This window comes from Phaseolus vulgaris, chromosome 11 (assembly GCF_000499845.2).
Source record: "Phaseolus vulgaris cultivar G19833 chromosome 11, P. vulgaris v2.0, whole genome shotgun sequence".
In the NCBI taxonomy this organism is placed as follows: Eukaryota; Viridiplantae; Streptophyta; class Magnoliopsida; order Fabales; family Fabaceae; genus Phaseolus; species Phaseolus vulgaris.
Window position 1 is genome coordinate 10,633,750 of NC_023749.2, and position 21,551 is coordinate 10,655,300.

The 21,551-nt window shown below is 33.2% G+C and overlaps 1 protein-coding gene across 1 annotated transcript; it reads right to left on the reverse strand.

The window, feature by feature from the left end:
- Window positions 1-1,061: 1,061 nt before the first annotated feature.
- Window positions 1,062-4,966, reverse strand: LOC137818437 (GTPase LSG1-2-like). Its single transcript, XM_068621882.1, has 6 exons — window positions 4,514-4,966; window positions 4,257-4,424; window positions 3,969-4,062; window positions 3,098-3,154; window positions 2,671-2,750; window positions 1,062-2,558 (listed from the first exon to the last, which is right to left on the reverse strand). The coding sequence occupies exons 1-6, from the start codon at window positions 4,726-4,728 to the stop codon at window positions 1,412-1,414; spliced, it is 1,761 nt and encodes a 586-aa protein (XP_068477983.1). The 5' UTR covers window positions 4,729-4,966; the 3' UTR covers window positions 1,062-1,411.
- Between the last annotated feature and the right edge of the window lie 16,585 nt (window positions 4,967-21,551).

Genomic DNA, 21,551 nt, shown 5'->3' on the forward strand with positions numbered 1-21,551 from the left:
AATACAATTTCAAACACATACATCACAACACTCATAAACTTTCTTAAATTTTCCCTACAATTTTCACTCTATTAAGATAAATCCAAACAACTTAAATTTCTTCACATTTTCCCTTTAAATCATTTAAATTTTACTTCCTAATTCAAACAAAACGTTAAAGAAGTCTTTGATCACACTAAAAAATAGTAAAAAACTGAAAACATGTGTTTCTAATGAAATTGCGTAACAAAGAATAATTTAAAAATGAAGAACTTCAATCAATAGAATGAAATTTAGAGTGGTAAGAACTAACAAAGAAGGGCTAAATTAAAATTTAAATAGAGAAACTTAAGATTCCCAATCTAGGAATTTAAAATCTACCTACCGGAAAGGAAGAAGAGGTCAAATTCTCTTTCTCAATTGTGAAGGAGTGAAGCAAGATTTGGGGGAGGAGTTTTATTTATATGCAATGCCTTGCACTAGAAGGCAAAGTTTAATTAGCTAAAAAAACTAATTATAAAGGTCCACAAAACGTTAATTTAAATAAAAATACATTCTCTCGTCTCTGGATTTCTAATTTAGACTTACCTTCCTTTCATTTAGATGCACTATAAATTAAGTCTCCATAATTGATCATGTCATACATTTATATATAGTCAATAATATAACCCAGATAATCAATTATGGTGTTGGGATTTTGAGAGCAAGATGACAAATGAGGGTCATTCAAAGCAGCATATGAGCACAAAAGAGAGGTTTCAACTCGTAGACTACCTTCATCTAGGCACGTGAAACTTTCAAGTAGAGGTTCGTGAGCGATTATGCCCAAATTCAGACCGCTTTTAAGTATAAAATCATAGACATTTTAAGATTTTGTTTGTATCAGTCTATCTATTCAAAATGAAAAGTGAGGTCCACATAATTCTTACTCTCATTTATGCACAGACTTGAATAGAAGCAAACCAGATATGTTCGAAACATTTTCCTCTGTTCCATCCTCACGCATAATGAATCTTGAGAAGCAAAGAAAGGCTCATATTGGCCAAAAAAAGTAGCTCAAATAAAATTAATGCACATAGAAATAAAAATGATGTGTAATGTTTTATTGTCCTAAACATCGGGCAACTTTCAAAATCGTCTCAATTATTGGCACACAGATGCATAGAAAACACGCACGTGCACTCAACTATCACTGATTCTAGTACAATAAAACCTAATTTTCCAGTCCAATGCCATCATTTTCAACCCATAAATAAGAACAATAATATTTGCCCAAAGATTTTTTTTTACCTATGGGACGAGCTTACGTAAATTGCTCATATCATATTTCCGTCATATTTCACAAACAAATACTATCTTTAACCTCATATTAACAATGTAAATATGAGTCTTAACACAAGCTGTTGTACAAGAACAAGATCATATGGCCTCATCAATCCTTCAGAGAACCTGTATTAGCTGGTTTCTGAAAGAATCTTGCAATCGGCATCCCATCAGCATCAGTGTTTCCTGTCCTCCAGGTACGATCTTTTTTCCTCTGTGGCTTTTTATGGTGTTTATGAGATTCCTTGGGCTTCTTAAGAGTTGTACTTTTTGGCGCAAGTCCATTGGCCATGTCAAATGAACTGAGGTCGTCCAATACATGCTCAAGATTTGGTGCAACACCACTCTCAACATCTGAAGAATCTTCAACATCAGACGAATCTGATGCATGCAAGTCAACCGAGTCATGTCGGGTGGGATCTTCCAAAGCTTGTTCCTCTTCTGATGTACCTGGAGGCATTTCATAGTGAGGCAGCTTCCCATCAATGTAATCTTTCAATATCTGACGGGTAGCCCTAGTTTCATCAGGGAGTCCACTAGAACCAACATACCCACGGGAAGCACAGTATGCTCTTAAAAGTTCAGATGCTAGAGGGGGACGGGATTGGGACTCATATGGCTTAGGTTTAGGAAGCCTTATCTTGTAAATCTGTTCGATGGCATCTCTTGGGACTCTATCAGCTACAACTTGGACAGATTCCCGGTGTTCAGTCATCCTATCAATGGGCAACACCCCACAAGCAATCATCTCATATCTTGAGCTAGAGAAAGATGGAAAAACTAATCCAGGACAATCGCAGAGGGTCAGCTTATCAGAGATAATTAATGTCTGAAAGTGCTTTGTTTTACCGGGGGTGGAGGTGACACCAGTCCGTTTTTGACCAACCAGAGCATTAATAGTTGAACTTTTCCCCACATTAGGATATCCAACAAATCCCACAACTACATTACTCGATGGTGAACTGCCAGCAGTATTTTCAGCATGAGATTTAATGTTAGATGGCCCTGCATCAGAGGTGCCTGAATTCCTCCTCCTGTTCACTATCTCTTCTGCTTCTGATTGCAGGCGGGCCAATAGCTCGTCCCTTCCATATATCTTTGTGTCTGTGTCTGTGTCTGGGCTATTAGTTCTCCCCGTGTTATCATCATCCCATGATGAACCAAGCTTTTTTCCTTCCAGGGCTGCTGTAGCAGCTTTAGCAGACCAGAAGATGAAGAGAATATCATGAGCTCGAAAATACTCTGCCCATTTCTCTCTGCAAAAAAAAGAAAAAAAAGAAATACAGGACAAATAATGAGGCAAGATACAAAACCAAGGCCAATGATTTGATGCAGTATAAACCTCGTATTGGAATGAGACATTCAAACCTCATAGAAGTTGGCAAAAGATCTGCCTTATTAACTAGAAGCAATGTACGTTTATGTTCATCAACCTCCAGTGCATAATCCTGCCTCAAAGAAATTGGTGCAAAACGAATCATGCTTGGCTCATGCCATAGTGATTCTTAAAAGAAATAAATAAAGATAAGAAGGGCCAAGAGTAGGCTATACAGATGTACAATGTCTGATCAAAACTATCTCATTACTGCTTGTCATGTCACGATATGGAGATTAAATTTAAGCTAATATGTTTTAGAGAATAGAAGTAGAAACTCTGAAAGGATTTGACTGTTTTGAACTCATTACACAAGAATATCCAGTCCAAAATCTTCACTGTTAGATTTGCTACAAACCTAGCCACCTCTAGAGTTGTCAGGTTAGCATTTCATTATGAAGAAAGAAAAAAATATCTTACCTCCAGGTCTGGACAACGATAAAACAGAGGATCTCGTGAATCAACAACCATAACAAGCTGACAAAAAAAGCATGAGAGGATCGTCAACTTTAACATTTCATGCATTTTCAAGAAAAATAGGAAATATATAGAAAAAACATATTAAGTATACTTCAAACAAATCCATTACTGATAAAGCAAATATATGAATAGGAAGAAGAAAATGAATGTACATCTGATGAGGAATAAATAGTGGACTAACATCCATTGTCCCAGGTTTCCTACTAGAGCTTTTCATTCCTTTTTTCATGGTATTGAAAAGTTGAAAAATTATATTGTTTCAAAACCCTTTTCAATTTGCAGCTAATGCTGCAGTTCCAACTTGTTTCTAGCCGATTTCCCTTCTTTTTTTTTGAATAACAGACCAAATTAAATATAAGGCCGATTAGAAATCGAATCACTGAAATCAGTACAGTTAAACAGGAAAAAATAACAAAAGATCACACAGTATTGTGGAACTCCTTCTGTATCTATTAACATGCTAGTAACAACCATCTTAAACAGAGCTGAAGCTCCCATTATTTGTTATCATGCCAATATACTGTTTTTCTTTTCCTGCAAATGAAGTGACATTAGGGAAGTGAGACTGAACTCACCAACGTAGAAAACAAGAACATGACAGACTAGAAACTTATTTACTTCAACAACATAAAGTGTTGCATGGATAAGCAGATGCAGTTGTTTTGCAGTCAAATTCATAAAAAGGAGAAACATGATTATCTTCATTGTGTACAATCCTAATAACTAGGTCCTTGTCACTCATAGAAACATAACATAATCATATTAAAATACTTCATCAACCCATAAAACTTCAAAGAGGATATGAACTCACCAGATCACTACGCTCAACCACACGCCAGAGCTGCCTCCAGATGTCAATATTTTTCTCAAACGGAGTAAGGACAAGCTTCTTATTCTCCTCAAGCCTGAAACACATCCAAAACACGAACTATAATCCTCCTCAACCCTCAAATCCTTTGATAACGCCAGCAAAATTAGAAACGATGAAAATTACATTTGTAATCCCTGAACATGCAATAACCCTAGTTTCCGTCATTTAGTTCTAGCAATCCGATTCATGGCCTATAATCCAAACAAGCCTAAACCAACTAGAACTAACCTCGCTAAACTGCGACGCCAAACCAAGAAAGCTTGCGTTTCGCTGTCATGAAGCTCCTCGGGAGACATGTCGGGAGTCCACGGAGGCCGGCGCGGAACTCGGAGGCTGCTGGCGTGGAGCGCCTCCTCCTGCTTCCTCGTTTCTTCAGGCGTCATTTCGGCAGGGTCCCTACTCTCACAGAAGGATTAAAGTCACAGAACATTCGCGAAAAGAAGAGCGTGGCGGGTGAGTGCCAAAGGAGGAGAAAGAAGACTCACAGGCTGATGATGGTGGTGGAGGCGGCGGCACGTTCGGGAACAGATTCGAGGGATTGTTCGATGATGGCGTCGATGTCGGAGACTTCGGTGAAGGATTCGAGAACCTTCTTTCTGTAGAAACGAGACTTGTCCTTGCTCTGTTGAATCATCTGATTGTGCTGCTTCACCAGGGCTCGACCTAGCCCCGTTTTCTGGTTCTCGTTCTTCTTTCCCATTGCTTCTACACAGTGCTTCTTCCCGTTCCTGTTTCTTTGCTTTGCTTCTCGCCCTCTGCGTCCGTTATGTGATCATGGCTGATTTCGGATTTAGGGTTCGGATTTGTTGCAACGAAGAGGTGCTGTGCCCTGCCCCGTCCGGGTTATTTAGCCCGTTGAACCGACCCGATAGGCAATTAATTCTTTGATCTTTTTAGTTACTAATAATTTAATCTTATCTATAACCACTACCATTAACAAAGTTCTTCCCACTTGAAGTATATTAATATAGCAATTTGTAGTTAAATGTTTTTCTATAAGGTTTTGTCTCTAGAAAGTAACTAGAAAAATAAATAAAAAATTAGAAAAACAAATAAAAATGAATTATTCCACAAAGAACCTAAATTAAAATTAATTAAATTTATGTGTAATACGTTGGTATAACTGCATTAATTTAAATAATATAGTTAAATTCATTAACATTTTCATAAAAATGCGTGGAACAAACTAATAATTTTCTTGTAATATAGATAATTGTTACAGATTAAAAATCGTATGTAATTACATATGAATTTCAAATTCACATATAATTATCTTTTAGATTTACATTTAGTATATAATTTCATCAAATAGTTACGCATAAAAATATTCATATTTATATCTGTATGTAATTGTGTAGTGAAATTATATATAGAAGATTTAATGTAATTTTGTTTTGTTTTTTTTTTTGCAAACATAGAGATATTGAATTGTTTTTTTCAGACATGGATATACATTCAAAAGATTTCATAGACATATATTGAGAACCTTTCTTCTTTTTTTAATGTCTTACAAAAGGCTTTTAAGCAACACCTCTTAGTTAATTACAAAAATGACAACTATTTTTTTCTTTTTATATTATTATTATTTTATAAAAGTGTTATTCTAATGCCATTGTAATGCCCATTTTTTGTTTAACTATTTTTAAGAACTTTCTTTTAATTACAATCTTAAATTTTAGATCTAAATCTTATTAGAAGAATTCATTAATATAATAAAATCTAATCAAAATAAAATCAGTTTAGATATCAAAAACTAATTATTAATCCAACTAGATAATGAATTCTGTGTACAATAATATCAAAATGATAATAATAATAATAATACATTGAATATTGAAGTTTTATTCTATTATATGATCATAACTTGCCAAACTTTTTAACAAATGTATTTTTATATTTTCTTTCACGTAACAATTGTGGAAAAGTTCACAAAAATTTAAAGGAGAGCAACTTCTAAACAGAAAAAGAACCTATTTCAAATTCCAGTGATTAAACTTCAAATAATAGTTAACTCGTGGCTTTTACCTTCTATCCCCTTCTTGCTATTTCATATGAAATTATAGTGTTCATGTTATAAAAATACACAACAGGAAGCAATAAGAAAGTTAGGCATGCATTAGAATCATAAAGACCAATAGTATACAACCTTGAGAAGATTGAAGAGGCTACGAATAATTTTGATAAAGAAAAATTATCAACAGAAGACACCACTTCCAAAATGACCAAACAAATGTTTAAAATTCACTAGGATTGAGTTTCAAAGAGTGTCCTTCGAATCTTAATTAACAGGTTCAACCCAACAAAGTATTACAAAATAAAATCTAAAAAATAATCAGAAATCAAATTCAAAGATTACCCCTAATCCGTAAAATTGATTTTGAATCCTATTTTCGTTTTGAAAACCCTAAAACCTGCGAAAATATAAGAAAGAAAGCTTGTGAAAATGTTATCACTTCACATATTCTAAAACGTGCGAAAATATAAGAAAGAAAGCTTACGAAAATGTTACACTTCACATATTTTGCTTTTATCATGGTTTGGAAGAACAAACTCCTTACCTTGCTCACACATATTGACACTCTGGTTGGTAAGGAATTTGACTTCAAAAAAGATGTTTAGGATTTTTGGTTTCGGAATTTGGATGCGAATTTGATATTTAGGTTTTGGAAAAGAAAGAATGAAATGGAGAAGAAGTTACCTAATATTTTTTTTAATTCTGTACGTAATACTTGTACATACAAATATAATCCTTCAAAAATCATTCACGATTCATGGCGCCAACATTACATACTAATTAAATTCGTATGTAATCAATTTTGACTTACATATAGAAAAATTCATAGGTAAATATTCGTATGTAACACTTACTTTACATACGGATCCAAATCTGTATGTAATAATTGGTAATGTAAATAAAAAAATTCTTGTAGTGTTAATTATTAACAAGGATTCAATAAGGAAATATATAATTATGTTACTTAAAATCGATTGAAAAAAAATACAAACTTTAGGGATTAAATAATATTAATTAAGATTCAGAAGATAACAAACAACTAACCAAAACTTACCAAATACATCTATCACCTATGAACAAAGACCCGATTCTAAATGTTCTAACTTGAATTCAATTAAGTTTTAGACCAGAACACATTATTTTAAGATATAAAACAAGGAAACACATCCAATAGTGTAATGTTTTATTTAGGTAATACATTTAATAAATACATAAAATAATTAATATTAAAAAAATAGTCTATTTGTTTACAAAAATACATTTTATAACGTTAGAAACTACATTAAAAACACATTTTCCCAACCAACAAGTATATAATCAATATCAAGATTACTGTGTAAAATTTGATAGTGATATATGATTTACTCAAAATTATAGGAATTATTGAATTGTTATATAATATAAGAATAGTATTAAGGATTTGATAGAAACTGTATATAAAATAAGAATAGTTTTATGTGATTGTTTTAATTACTTGATAGAATACTATATACTTTTCAGTTTGATAGAAACCTACATATATACTTAGAATAGTTTTTTTATATAAAAAAATAAGAATAATATTAAGGATTTTGATAGGAACTGTACAGAAATAAAATATAAGTTTAAATATGTCTTTAGGTTAACGATTTATGTTTTTTAATATTTAATAAACATTTTCTTTAAATTAACACTAGTGCAAAAAAGATTTTTTATGATGGTTCTGATGGTAACATAGAATCAAGAGTTATAAAAACTCAACATTTTCTATGTAGGTTGAAAATTTGTCATATTAAGTTCACTTACTATGACTGTTGTCTATGAACCATCATAAAATGTACAAAACACCTGTCATAATATGTTTGGACAAAATTTTCTATGACTGATATTTATACAATCGTCATAGAAACTATGATGGTTTCGATCAGAATCGTCATAGTAAGTGATTTTCTATGACAAATATTTCAACACCCGTCATAGTAAATAAGACTTTTTATATCATCTATTGCAATAACCATCATAGTAAGTTTTTTTTTTAGAAAAATTAATTATTTTATCAATTTTTCAACATTAATTAATAACAATCATCTACATATAGATTTCAGACAAACTCATTAGGAGGCATATCTAATTGAACATTTTGCTTTCCAATTGTCACTAACTAATTATTATTTTTAAATACATTATTTTCTAAAGTTGTTAGTTTACATGTCATTAATTTCTTAAACTTACATACGAAAGTTTAGATGATTAACATGTTATCCTCATTTCTTTTGTACCCTTGTTCCCCACTAAAAAAAAATATGCAAAGAGAACCAGTAAAAATTATTAATATGCCTTGGACAGATAGTAAGATTACTCAACGCAACATTCTCTTTATCTATTTATTATCCTGCTTTTTTCTAACCAACACTTAACATTTGAGTATAAGATCTCAATATCACAAAGAAATGTACTAAGTCATTCATATTGACAGCTTCAAAGAAATGTAGTAAGTGAACTTCAAGAATATTTTAAAAACATGGATAGGAGTCATCTAAAAGTTACTTCTCACCGACACTGTAAACATTTTTGGTCTCATAATTTGAGTCTTTTGATGGAATCTAAGATGTAGTTGGATCAAAGACAGAACTAGAATTTGAATTAATATGTGTAACAGTATAACTTTGCAATTGTATATGTATCATAAACCACCACCAAACAAATGTTAGAAACCAAATTATTAGTTCAAATTGGAAATCACAAATGATTCTTAGGATTCACCTTAAGATCCTCTTCTAGCTTCGAAATAGCCTCTGCTCAAAAACAGATCACAAACAAAAAGTAAAAATCATGAGCACAAGAATACACTTTATTATTATATGCTCAATTTAAAATCTTAAAAATCAAGAACAAAAAGTGATGAACTTTAAGCCCGAAGGAGATTGTTTCCCTTCAAATATCACTCTAAGAGTTTGCAATTAAATAATGATTGATCTAAAATAAATACAACAGAAGTGTACAAAAAGATATGACAATGATGACAAAGGAATGATAAAAATGTAGAAGAGCAAAAGGTATCTAGTGTGTATGAGGACAAAACACAAACAACATTGGAATCAAATAAGAGCGGGCTCACCAGAATCATCAGGCCAATTTCGGAAGTGGATTGCCTGCTAATTAGTGGACAAAGGAGCTAATCGTTCTCGACATCAAATTCTTCAACAGAGTCATCGCCACCAAGAGGCAACACCGTGGAAAAACTATCGTGACTGTGCTCATAACCTACATGGAGTGAGCGCTACAAGATCTCATCTGTGACCACACCGACAATGGGATTTACTTGTCGTTAGATCGAGGAGATTTCGACTCCAGATCCAAGCAATGCAGGCTTTTGGAATCAATCATGGTTCTCTTCCCCCTTGAGAAAGTAATATTTTCAATCTGTTGCATGCTCCGTTGCATTCACGCCTCCAATTTCACAAGCATGACCGCAATTACCAGACAAAGCACAACCACAAAGGAGTAACCACAACAACGAAGATTGACGAGAACTCCAAAGTAAAGTATGTGTCACATTAGGGTTTAAAGAAGAGAGTTTGTTCCTGAAGAGAGGAAAAGAAGTATGAAGCTCAAGCAGAGAATGTAAATATTCCAAAATGCTAAAAAAGAAAAGAAAAGAGTTACTATGTCGGATAAAATTAAGCGTGACATGGTAACTAATTTACTATAAAAGTTATACACACATACAACATAATAAATATTTACCATGTCATTTCTAATTATAACTGACATAATAAATTATATATTTATTACGAAAATGCCATCGTACTACTTATTATAACAGGTATATTACAACCATCATAATAAGTCGTTGTTGATTATTGTTTTTGTACTAGTGTAAGTATTTAATAAAGCAACTTTTTTTTCAAATTATATTTACATTACCTTTGACATGATACCGATTTTATATGACTTAAAATGTTATGACAAAATAAATATTAAAGGATCAAAATATAAATATAAAAATATTTTAGGAATTTAAATCAATAAATATTTTATTAAGGACTTAAAAATATGTTTAATTTATTAGATACAATATTAATTATTTAAAATAAAAATTGGTCAAATATTAAAAATATGAAAGTTATTTAAGTCTAAAATAAAACACTAATCAACTACAATTTTAAGGTTTAAATTATTTTATATTTTGTTTTTGTGTATTTGTGAATTTAATTGTTGTTTATTGTCTAAAATAATTTTATTAATTTTCCCATAAAGCTTATAAGTAATATTTCCTTTTAATATTAGGTTCTTTTTGTTATAACTTTCAATCACAACCCCTCGTTCGATATGTCTAGGTTGAATAATGCATTTTAAGAGTTGTCTCATAATGCAATTGAGTTTGTTATAAGTTAACATGCACAAACACATATTTTGACACTAATCGAATTGAAAGTTTGTTGAGGTTAGATACATTAGTTAATAGAATTCATATGATATATCTTTTGTTGTTAACCAACCTTAATTATGTGTCAAAGTATCGTTGATACTCAACTGTTTTATCATTTGTATCCTTCTTAGATAATGGTGTTGACTTCAACTAACAAAATATTGGAGGTTACATGTTACTATTGCAATCATGGGCTTGAAATTGCATTACATGTATTTCTCCTACAGTTGAACCTTTAACTACTGAAAACATTGAAGTCGACATTGACTTTCCATTGGCGAAACATTAGTTTTTATGCACTTCACAATGTAATTGAATGCAACACTTATTTTGTTAATTAAGTATCATTCTTTATCATAGGTGATCTCTTCCAGGATAATCACACTTACATATGCACTTCATTTATTATGAAGCACATTTAACCCACTAGCAACCAAAGGAGGCCATTCCTAAACCTAATTATTACAATATTCTCCACGTAGTTATTTTGTCACACACATCTTAAGAACAATCTTGTTTCATTTTTTTTGGATTCCTTAACATGTAGATAATGTCAGACATTAGATCATTATTGACGTCCCTCCTATTATTCACTTTGTTGTTTCTCTTATATGTTTTTTCACAATAGATTTTCATCAAACTGATAGGGTCATGACGTAGTTTGGGCTTTGCCAATGTATTCCTTCAAACTAGTTAAGCTTAGATCAACTTCATAAAGATGTCATGAGAAGAAGAATGAATATATATTGACTTCAATATTATGAAAAGTGGATCGCCATGTGGAATGATCGAATAAATGGCCTAATTCAAGGACACCAGTTCGAAGAAAAAGATCATTTTCGTGACACTGCACAATATATGTAATGGTACATCCAACGTATCATTCGGTACATAACACCTCAACAAATATGTATATCAATGAACGATGTAAGTTCATTTTCTATTGCATTTCAGAATGCAATTTTTAATGACACCCCAACTAATTGTTACTTTTCCAATAATATGACACTTCCCACGATCCTGAACAAATGCAACCTCAACCATAATATCAACATATTTGATCCTTTTCTATTGCTTAAAAATTTCAACCAGCTCCAACATTCAAATACATGGGTAACATTCACACCATGCCTGGTCAATCATCATCTCAACACCAAGTTCCTTCCACATATAACATCTTTCCTTCTCAACTGAATGTTTTGTCAACTCCATCACATTATATTAACCACTTCTTCGACCACCTCGCTCTCTACATACAATCTAATACTATATGTGGATTGTAATTGACCAACCATGTCTTCACAGATGTTCGTGAGGACAATAAAGAGGAACATGATCATGTTGAACAAGATGTTTTGATGTCTCCAAATCCAAGAGGAAAGCTTGAAGACCTTGTTGTTGGGTGTGTGTGTGTGTTGTCTAGTTGTTTGAAACTTGTTAATTCACTCCTTAAGATGATCCAAGTTCATTTGAATCTTTAACCTTTTGAAAATATGGGTTTTATAAAAAGTTGTTGAAATTTCAAAACAACAGGTTGTTTTACCTTAGCAATTTTTGAAAAGGTTTTGAAAAGCTTGACTTTGTTGTCAAGTCAATCAACCGATTGTTTCGACAAATCAATCGATTGTTTTTCCTGAAAACCTTAACACAATTTTGTTAAGTGGTTTTAATATGTTTTAAATGATCCTAACTACCTTGGCTCCTTTATTAAATGTTTTTGACTACTTGGTTGGTCCATATAAAGGTGGTTTTACGCTCCTAATCTTGGAGTAAGAAAAAGAGTTTATAAAAAATCGTTTTTCCAAGATTTGAAAGAGCTTTGGATCATTTTTAAGTGTGTACAATAGGATTGGGTTGTAATTCTGAACTTTAAGCTTTGTAATACTGATAGCTGTCGTTTTGATGTCAAATTAATATGATTCTAGCGTAGACTTGTCTAACACTAGAGAGATGATAGTATAATTATGGACAAATGTCCCCAAGTCGTCTCCCAACGAATCCAATAGTAAAATCAGTTGATCAGGTTTAAAATCTATCTGCAAGCAATAAAAGTTAGCAATAACAATAAAGATAAAAAGGGGGTTTGAGATAGTTGTGCAGAAAATATAAAAGAGATTAAAATAACAAATAAAAAGTTGTTGATCCCAAGTTCTTCCACCATTGAATTCTTCACAGGTTGTCTAAAGATTAATCTTTTCTCAATCCTCCACCAGAGCTAAACCAGATTGAACATGCGCAGATCTGATTCAACTGAAACTCACTAGTAAAACATGCGTCTACTGGTTTAATCCATACCCACTTTGTTCCATGCGTATACTCCATGGGAATGCTTACCTCCTCTTCCTTGAATCATGCGCCCAAGAAATTAATTATAACAATGCGAACTAACTAAGAAACCAAAGTTTAAGATAAGGAAGACTCTCAATCATGCGTTCAAGTACAACCTCTCACAAAAACTAGTTTTCCAGGAGATTAGACAATAAAAACAACTGCTATAGAGAATTAAAAATAGAAACTTTTATTGAACGAAACCTCAGAGCTCAATGGGAAATTACAAAGGAATCAACAAAAAAGGTTTAGCCTTCCATGCGGAGGCAAAACAAAAGAATTACAAAGAAGAAAATAAACTAAGAAAACCCTATGAAGCTCTCCCTTTTCTCCTTGATGCTTGTGTCCTTTTATAGGCTTTTCTGCTCCAAGGATCTTGGGAAAATATTGCAGTTTAGATTTTGTAAACAGTTTCCACTTTCCATAATTCTTTTTATTTTGCAGAAGATTTGCTTCCAATTCTGTTTCTGGAATCTTGTAGCTTTTATTTTCTTTTTCTTTTCCTCAGAATATTTTTTCTGTTTTGGTTCAAAAAGCAACTTGGACTTTTGCATATTTGGCCCATTCACAAAGGTAGATGCTTCCTCTGGATAATTTACTATAAAAACACAAAATTAACAATAATAATAGTTAAGGCCCAAATAAACCCAATTATAAGAATATTAATTAAAACAATTGATTTATTTATTATTATAGTCCAATAATCTATGAATAAGGCTAGTGAGTGTGAATAAATATATGCTCATCAAATACCCAAGTGTATTCTATTCCCTTCTTCCTTGATTACTGTATTTGTGTTGTCAGGGAGTGTTGTGTGTTCTTGAGGGGTTCAAGATCAACACTTTCGGTGTGTTTTGTCAAATGTAGTGTGTTTCATGTGAGGTTAAAGGGCACTACTTTGGTGTGTGGTGTTTGTAATATGGTTTTGATTACATAGTGGAATACCCAGTGGTTTCTGGGAACTAGATGTAGTTATTGGTGTAAGAGTGAACCAGTATAAATCTGTTTGTGTGATTCTCTCTTTCCCTGATCTCACATATATCTGTTTTAAGTTGTTTTTATTAACTACTGATAAAAACAACCGGAAGAATCGCAAAAACAACTGGAAATCAACTAAAACAGCTTTGTGCATTGCTTTCCTTAGTTTCTTTCTCTGTGATTCTTCATTGACTTTCATTATACCTTTAAAGTTTGCGAAAATATTTCTTAAACAATTCACCCCCCTTCTTGTTTAAGACCATATATTCTAACAGATCATAATGAATATGGAGCCCTAGTTGCATTTTCATCATTCATCTACCAAATATAAAGCACATAAAAGGTCGAGAAAACAACTTAGAAGACCATTTTGTGACATTGACTCACATAGATAAATGTTTTTTCTGTTATCAACAATATTCCAATAGTAATATATATATATATTAAATATTTATATATATAAGTAAGTATTTTAAATTTTCCAAAATTACATTCCATTAACATAAGTAATTTCATTAATTAATTAAATTAACTAAAATGTGAACTATAACTTACAAAATAATAATTTAAATATATTTGATTACATTAATATGTTAAATTATTCAAAATACATTCATTTAACATATATATAAATAATTAAGTACATTATCTAAATTTTAAAAATTGTCAACATAAAAAAACAAATAAAATAAAAGAACAAAAAGATATTAAAAAAAACAAGCGTACTAAGAAGAATAGTTTAAAAAAAAGTTGTATACTTGCTAGCAGTATTTCAAAAAAGAAAAAAAAGAATATAATTCATGTTATTAAGCGCGACTTGAACAAAATAAAAAAAAATTGCACAACATAAAAGCAAAAACCAGAAAAATAAAACAAACATACTTTCTAGCACAACTTTAGCAAGCATTTATGTACAACTTCATATAAAACAAAAAAAAATATTTGTTAGAATGTATGGCTTTAAACTAGAGGGGAGTGAATATTTAAAGAGAGATTTCGAAAACTTTTAAGCCTTGAATGAAATTACTTCGAGAATATCTTGATTAAGAAATCAGTTTTTCAAAACACAAAGCAAAAAGCACAACACCAGAAAAACAATCGGTTGTTTCGCAGAAACAATCGGTTGTTTATACCAGTTTACAAATAACAAAACTGAATTTAAAGAGTTAAGGGATAGAGAAAATGCACACAGAGATTTATACTGGTTCACTATAAACCCAGAGCTACATCCAGTCTTCTCAGAAACCACTAAGGAACACCACTAAGCAATCAAACCTAGATCACTTACAACACAACCAAGAAAGTGACACTGATCCCCTCAAGACACACTTCTCTTGGCCAACACACACTAAGAATGCTAATCTTGATCCCCTCAAGAACACACAACACTTCTCAGCAAACACACAAAGATTCTTGTTCAACATACAAGGATTACACTTGTTACAGAAGCAAATCTGAAATCAATACAAGCAGAAATCCTATCTCACACTCTTTGATCAATCTCAATCTCTAAACAATCTCAACTCTTTGAAAAACTCAAAACACTTGTGTAAAAACTTCTTAATTCAAATATGTTTTTCTGAATATATTAAAAGATGTTGTTTGTTATCAAATCTTAACAAACTTATTCATTGCATTTAAGGATTGGTCAACATTAAAGACTGGAGCGTAAACAGTTAGAAAAACATTTAATGCTCAGTCAAAGTGTAAACCATTTTTCTGTTATGGTACCAAAACAAACAATCGATTGTTTTGGTTTTAATAGCTCAATCATTTGAAAAACAGTTTTCAACCTTTTCTAAAACCTCCTAAGTATAAAACAATCGGTTGTTTCGACAAAACAATCGGTTGTTTTTCACTTAGTTTGAAAAACACTTTTCTTCTAAAAAGATTGAGAATGCCTATGCTTTGGATTCAATCAAGAGTGGATTACATAAACAATCTACCCTAGATCCTATCTAAGACAACTCAACAACAACAAGCACAGCCAAGCCTTCAACATCCTTCAAAGGGTTTGGATTCTTCAAAGCTCTCCCCCTATTTGATGAAGACAAATCCCTGGTGCTTGTGTTTGATCTGATTGAATCTGAAGCAGTACCTGCAAAAATAGCATATCTACCATCCAATGCTTCTTACAGCAACATGTTAGATTTTCACACATTTAAGACATAAAATCTGATAAACAATCGGTTGTTTACTCGAAACAATCGGTTGTTTCTATCAGCAGCAGCAAAAACCAGTTTTATATCAGAGATTTTAATAGAATCAAATAGTTTCAGATAAGGATTCACAAGACCAATTAATTCTCCCCCTATTTGTCTTCACAAATAGACTTTAACAATAACAACACAGATTTAGGAGAGATTATTAAGATCAAGAATACCTAACTCATTTCTTAGGAAAAATAACCTCTCTTTTGGTAGTGGTTTTGTGAAGATGTTAGCTAATTGCAGTTTGGTATTCACAAACTTCACTTCACAGTTCCCATTGTTTACATGATCCCTAATGAAATGATGTCTTATCTCAATATGGTTGGTCCTTGAGTGCTGAATTTGACTTTTGGCAAGATTGATGGCACTTGTGTTATCATACATCAAATGAACTTTGCTGATTTGTAATCCAAAGTCTGCTAGTTGTTGTTTGAGCCATAGAATCTGTGCACAGCAACTACCAATAGCTATATACTCAGCCTTAGCAGTAGAGAGAGCAACACATGCTTGCTTCTTGTTATGCCATGAGATTAGGCTTGAGCCAAGGAGGTGGCAAGTGCCACTTGTGCTCTTTCTATCTAGCTTGCAACCTGCAAAGTCAGAATCTGAATAACCAATTAAATGAATTGGAGAGTGAAAAGGATACCATAATCCAACAGATGATGTTCCTTTGAGATATATCAGAATTCTTTTTGCAGCTTTGAAGTGTGACTCTTTAGGATTTGCTTGATATTTAGCACAAAGACACACCGCAAACATGATGTCCGACCTACTAGCTGTTAGATATAGCAAAGAGCCAATCAATCCTCTGTATTTGGTTTGATCTACACTCTTTCCAGCAGAATCAACATCCATGTAGCAGCTTGATGGCATTGGAGTGCTTGCTTCTTTGCAACTCTCCATTTCAAATTACTTGAGAATCTCTTTGCAATACTTTGATTGACATAGAAAGATCCCATCCTTTGTTTTCTTAACCTGTAATTCAAGAAAGAAAGACAATTCTCTCATCATAGACATTTCAAACTCACCTTTCATTGCAGCCACAAATTCTTCACACAAACTATCTTGCGTAGCACCAAAGATGATGTCATCAACATAAATTTGCACAAGTATTATTTCTGAATTTGACTTTTTGATGAAGAGAGTCTTGTCTACCATTCCCCTTTCATAACCATGACATAGCAGAAAGTTGTTAAACCTCTCATACCACTGCCTTGGAGCTTGCTTCAGGCCATACAAAGCTTTTTTCAACTTGAAGACATGGTTGGGATGTTTATGATCTTCAAAATCCGGTGGTTGATCTACATACACTTTCTCATTGATGTAGCCATTTAAGAAGGCACTCTTGACATCCATTTGGAAGAGTTTGAAACCACTCATACAAGCAAAAGCTAACAGCAGCCTCACAGCCTCCAACCTTGCAACAGGGGCAAAGGTTTCACCATAATCTATGCCCTCCTCTTGATTGTAGCCTTTGGCAACTAACCTTGTTTTGTTCCTTGTGATCACACCATCTTCATCTAACTTGTTCCTGAAAACCCACTTCGAACCTATAATGTTCATTTCATCTGTTTTAGGAACAAGAAACCATACCTCATTCCTTGCAAACTGATTCAACTCTTCATGCATAGCTTCAACCCACTTCTCATCCTTGAGAGCTTCATTAATTGACTTTGGTTCAATTTGAGATACGAAAATTGTGTGCCTGCAGAAGTTTGAGATGGAGCTTCGTGTGGAGACACCTTCCTTTATCTGCTTTATGATGTTTTCCACTGACAGATCTCTAGGAATCCTCCACTATTTGGGCAACTCACTCTGTTGCAGAATTTCAATCGGTTGTTTCTACGAATCAACCGGTTGTTTTTCTGCACAGATTTCTAGCTTCTCCAAACTGATGCTTTGTTCATCCTCTTCAGCTCTGGTCTTTGGGATTTGGATGTTTCTGTGATCTACCTCATCAAAGACAACGTGAACTGATTCTTCTACAGTCATCAACCTCTTATTGTAGATTCTATATGCATGACTTGTGACAAAATACCCTATGAAGATGCCAAGATCTGCTTTCTCATCAAACTTCCACAAGTTTTCCTTTCCATTGTTGAGAACGAAACAACTGCAGCCAAAAACTCTGAGATGGTTGATGTTAGGCTTCCTTCCATTGAAGAGTTCATATGGAGTTTTCTTCAAAATGGGCCTAATAAGCACTTTATTCATTACATAACACGAAGTGCTCACTGCATCCGCCCAAAAGTACTTAGGAAGAGATGATTCACTAAGCATTGTCCTTGCTAGCTCTTCAAGAGACCTGTTCTTCCTCTCTACCACACCATTCTGCTGTGGAGTTCTTGGAGCAGAGAAGTTGTGCAGAATCCCCATCTTCTCACAGAATTTCTAAACTTCTCATTTTGGAATTCTCCTCCATGGTCACTTCTAATAGAGCCTATGTTGCAGTTCTTTGTATTTTGTAGCCTTCTTGCTAGCTTTTTGAATGCAGAAAAGGCATCACTCTTTGATTCCAAGAAAAGAGTCCACGTAAACCTAGAAAAGTCATCAACAATAACAAGAGCATAATAATTTCCACCAAGACTCATAGTTCTTGAGGGTCCAAAGAGATCCATGTGAAGAAGTTCAAGGGGTTTTAAAGAAGAAACAACATTTTTTATTTTAAAAGAACTTTTCACTTGTTTCCCTTTTTGGCATGCTTCACAAATGTGATCCCTCTCAAACTTGAGCTTTGGTAGCCCAATCACAAGATCCCTTGAAATTAACTTGTTCAAGTGATTCATGTGAATATGAACAATTCTTCTATGCCAAAGCCAAGATTCGTCTTGCTTGGATAGAAGACATCCAATTGAACATGGTGAAGAGATATCTAGAAGATACACATTATTTTACTCTCTTACCTTACCAACATTACCTCTTTTGTGTTGGGTAGACAGATTTCACATGTATTTGACTTGAACATCACTCGATATCCCTTGTCACATAGTTGGAAAATGCTCAGCAAATTGTGCTTTAGACCTTCTACATAAAGCACATCATGAATGACCAAGATGTCTTTGTCTCCTATGAATCCTCTCCCAAGAATCCTTCCTTTGTTGTTGTCCCCATAGGTGACATGCCCTTCTTGCTTAAAGGAGATGCTCAGGAACTTTGATTTGTCCCCTGTCATGTGCTTGCAGCATCCACTGTCCAAGTACCATTGTTGCTTGCTCTCCTTCAAGATTTCCTACAAAGAAGATTTTCAAGTACAAAGATTTGGTCCCCTTATGAATATGGGTCCATTTTGTTTATATTCATCAATTGAATCTTTATTGCACTTAGGAATCCACTTCATAAAGTCTCTAGGAACAACAGATTTTCTGATTTTACAGAACCTCGCAGAATGACCTCTTTTCATGCAATAGAAGCATGTAACAATCGGTTGTTTCGATGGTCCAATCAGTTGTTTTTCTGGCATTTTCGAAAATGATTTTAAAAATCTATCTTGTTTGTTTTGTGGGTTAAAGCCCAATCCAGCTTTTTCAAAAACACAGTTTTGAGATGCCAAGACATTCTCAAAGTTGGATTGACCTTCAGAAAGCTTATCCACAGTTTTAACAAGATAGTGAACCTTATTTTCAAGATTTTCGCAATTTTCACAAACAAGAGTATTACACTTGCAAGAGGAGTTTTTGTAAATGATTTCAAGGTTTTCAAAATCTGTTTTTGAATTTTCTAATTCCTCTTTCAGTGATTTTACTCTGTTTTCAAGCTAGCTTTTCTTTTAACCGACTGTTCAAGAGGGCCAATCGGTTGGCTTCTTCATGCGTTTCTTGAAAAGCTTGAAGTAATTGACCATAATTTTCACAGTTTGAGGAGTTAGATGAACTTACACTACTTGAGTCATCCTCCTTTCTGGCCATGAAGTAGAGGTTGAGGCTTTTCTTGTTTTGCCTTCTTTTCCTTCTTGCTTGACTCTTTGACCTTGCCTCCTTTGGTTCATTGTTTCCATGAGTAGCCTTGAGTGTGTCCTACATCTCTTTAGCAGTTTTGCATTTTGATATCCTGAAAAACTCATTAGTATCTAGTGTAGAAGCTATTATGTTTTGAGCAGTACAATCAAGCTTGGCCATTTTACATTCATCATTGGTACATTGAGACCAAGGTTTTGCAATGAAAAACCCGTTCTTTTGAAACTTTGGAATGTAAGGACCATTCTCAATTGAGTCCCAAATTCCTTGATCAATAGATTCCAAAAAGATTTTCATTCTAGCTTTCCAGTATTTGTAATTCAATCCACAGAATGAAGGTGGTATAGAAAAAGGATTTTTGGATCAACTTGAATAACTTTCAAGAACCAAGCTCTTGATGCCAATTGTTAGAATGTATGGCTTTAAACTAGAGGGGGGAGGGGGGGTGAATGGTTTAAAGAGAGATTTTGAAAACTTTTAAGCCTTGAATGAAATTACTTCGAGAATATCTTGATTAAGAAATCAGTTTTTCAAAACACAAAGTAAAAAGCACAGTACCAGAAAAACAATCGGTTGTTTATACCAATTTACAAATAACAAAATTGAATTTAAAGAGTTAAGGGATAGAGAAAATGCACACAAAGATTTATACTGGTTCACTCTAAACCCAGAGCTACATCCAGTCTTCTCAGAAACCACTGAGGAACACCACTAAGCAATCAAACCTAGATCACTTACAACACAACCAAGAAAGTGACCTTGATCCCATCAAGACACACACTTCTCTTGGCCAACACACCAACACTAAGAATGTTGATCTTGATCCCCTCAAGAACACACAACACTTCTCAGCAAACACACAAAGATTCTTGTTCAACAAATACAAGGATTACACTTTTTACAGAAGCAAATCTGAAATCAATACAAGCAGAAATCCTATCTCACACTCTTTGATCAATCTCAATCTCTAAGCAATCTCAACTCTTTGAAAAACTCAAAATACTTGTGTAAAAACTTCTTAATTCAAAGCTGTTTTTCTGAATATATTAAAAGATGTTGTTTGTTATCAAATCTTAACAAACTTATTCATTGCATTTAAGGATTGGTCAACATTAAAGACTGGAGCGTAAACAGTTAGAAAAACATTTAATGCTCAGTCAAAGTGTAAACCATTTTTCTGTTATGGTACCAAAACAAACAATCGGTTGTTTCCACGAATCAATCGGTTGTTTTGGTTCTAACAGCTCAACCATTTGAAAAACAGTTTTCAACCTTTTCTAAAAACTCCTAAGTATAAAACAATCGGTTGTTTCGACAAAACAATCGGTTGTTTTTCACTTAGTTTGAAAAACACTTTTCTTCTAAAAAGATTGAGAATTCCTATGCTTTGGATTCAATCAAGAGTGGATTACATAAACAATCTACCCTAGATCCTATCTAAGACAGCTCAGCAACAACAAGCATAGTCAAGCCTTCAACATCCTTCAAAGGGTTTGGATTCTTCAAAGCTTGAACACCACTTGGTTCAACAATATTATCCTCTCAACTTGCTTGAACTTCTTTAAAACTATTATTACAAGCTATGAAGCATAGACACGGACACAACATGGATACAGATACGAAGATACG